General features: G+C 39.7%; 1 protein-coding gene across 1 annotated transcript; it reads right to left on the bottom strand.

The window, feature by feature from the left end:
* Positions 1-675: 675 nt before the first annotated feature.
* Positions 676-1,143, bottom strand: LOC141588264 (uncharacterized). The gene has a single exon (XM_074409715.1). The coding sequence runs from the start codon at positions 1,141-1,143 to the stop codon at positions 676-678; it is 468 nt and encodes a 155-aa protein (XP_074265816.1).
* Between the last annotated feature and the right edge of the window lie 627 nt (positions 1,144-1,770).

The raw sequence follows: 1,770 nt of genomic DNA on the forward strand, positions 1-1,770 counted from the left end.
CCCCCCCCCCCTATATCCCAAGTATCCCTAAAGAAAGCATTAGGAAACCCATCTGGTCCAGGTGCCTTATGAGTAGGGATAGAAAAAAGTACCTGCCTTATCTCTTCATTGGTAATTGGGGCTAATAATGCAGCATTCATGCTCAGCTGTACACAACCTCCCCATTTGAACAACATTTTTTGAAACCTTCACTGTAAGACTAGAAGTACCCAGCAAATTAGTATAGAAGTAAGTGAAAGCTTTCTGAATATCAACAATATCCTCTCAAATAAACCCATGAATGTTTTCAATCTTCATCACTTTAGTCTTATTCTGCTTCCCCTTAATAATATTATGGAAATACTTGGAGTTGGTATCACCCTTTTCCACCCAAGTAGCTTTAGATTTCTATAAAAGGTATTCATGGCAATCATCACTCAAGAATCTAACACTACTAGCTGCTTCCCGTTCCTTTAAAATGAGATCAGGATTAAGAGGGTCATTCCTGAGCTCATTTTACAAATTCATGCTAGCCCTAGTAGCATTATTTTCAATATCATCAAAGTCAACCTTATTGAGCTGTTTGAGAGGCCATTTCAGAGATTTGAGCTTCTTGATCAACACATACATTTTGGTCCCTCTCCAGTTAGTATTCCAATTAAGCTTCTCACAATCTTGGAAACCCTCAGAGGAGCTTCACATGTTAAAATATTTGAAACTTTTTCTTTTCTGAACTCCTGCATCCTTATCTTGTATAACACAAGGAGTATGATCAAATATTCCTTCACAATAGAAATGAGCATAGGCTTGTGGATGTTGAGACAGCCACTCCTGATTCACCAGGGCTCTATCTAGCCTACTATAAACACGAGTACTTGGATCATGTTTGTTACACCAAGTGAATAGGGATCTAATGGCAGGACAGTTAATCACTTCACATTCATCCACACAAGCTTTAAACTCCTCAATTTCAATTTCTTCCATAGTACTATTACCCCCTAAAAGTTCAGCAGAGCTTAACACTGTGTTAAAATCACCACAAATAGCCCAAGGTCCCTTCATAAGGTGGCTGATATTAGCAAGTCTATCCCACAAAGGTCTTCTTTCAGAGGTCCCATTAAAGGCATAGACCATAGTGAGGGCAAAATGCTTACCAGACCCCATGTCAGTAACCTCTAAGTGAATAAATTGTGCATTATACTCTACTATATGCACCTGAAACATAGCAGGATTTCACAGTACCCAAATTCTACCTCCTTTATGATAATGAGTGTTAGTAGTGATACACCAAGAACTACAGAGGTTATTTCTCACACTCTTTAGAGACAAAGGTTTAACCTTTGTCTCAAGGAGGCCAAACAAACCTATCTGATGCTGATGAAGGAAAGTTTTGATACTCTGTTGTTTAGATAGACTATTCAACCCCCTAATATTCCAAAAACCCTAATTACACATTACCCCCATTGGGAGGTAATGCACTACCATTCGTCCATATTCCTACTTTAGGGGTGACATTATTCAGGGTTTCAAGAAGATTATGAGTTTTCATGTGAACAGATTTCAGACCAGTTGCAACAATTTCCTGCCTACTAAGTCTAATGATCTTACGAGCAGGGGTAGGAGTGACATGGTACTTACCATTCTTAGACCAGGAGACCTCAAAATTATTAGGTATCTCAACTGGTGTACTTGCTACTACAGCGGGTGGTGAAAGTTGCACTGTGGGCTTAGGAGCAACTGGTTTTTGTGTCTGCTTTGGACGCCATTGCTTCTGCCCAACCTGGGCCTTCT

The sequence above is a fragment of the Silene latifolia genome, chromosome 1 (assembly GCF_048544455.1).
Source record: "Silene latifolia isolate original U9 population chromosome 1, ASM4854445v1, whole genome shotgun sequence".
Classification (NCBI taxonomy): Eukaryota; Viridiplantae; Streptophyta; class Magnoliopsida; order Caryophyllales; family Caryophyllaceae; genus Silene; species Silene latifolia.

What these genes read in the sequence shown, in the direction of transcription:
- LOC141588264 (XM_074409715.1), bottom strand. Translation starts at nt 1,143, where the DNA reads ATGGGGTCTGGTAAGCATTTTGCCCTCACTATGGTCTATGCCTTTAAT.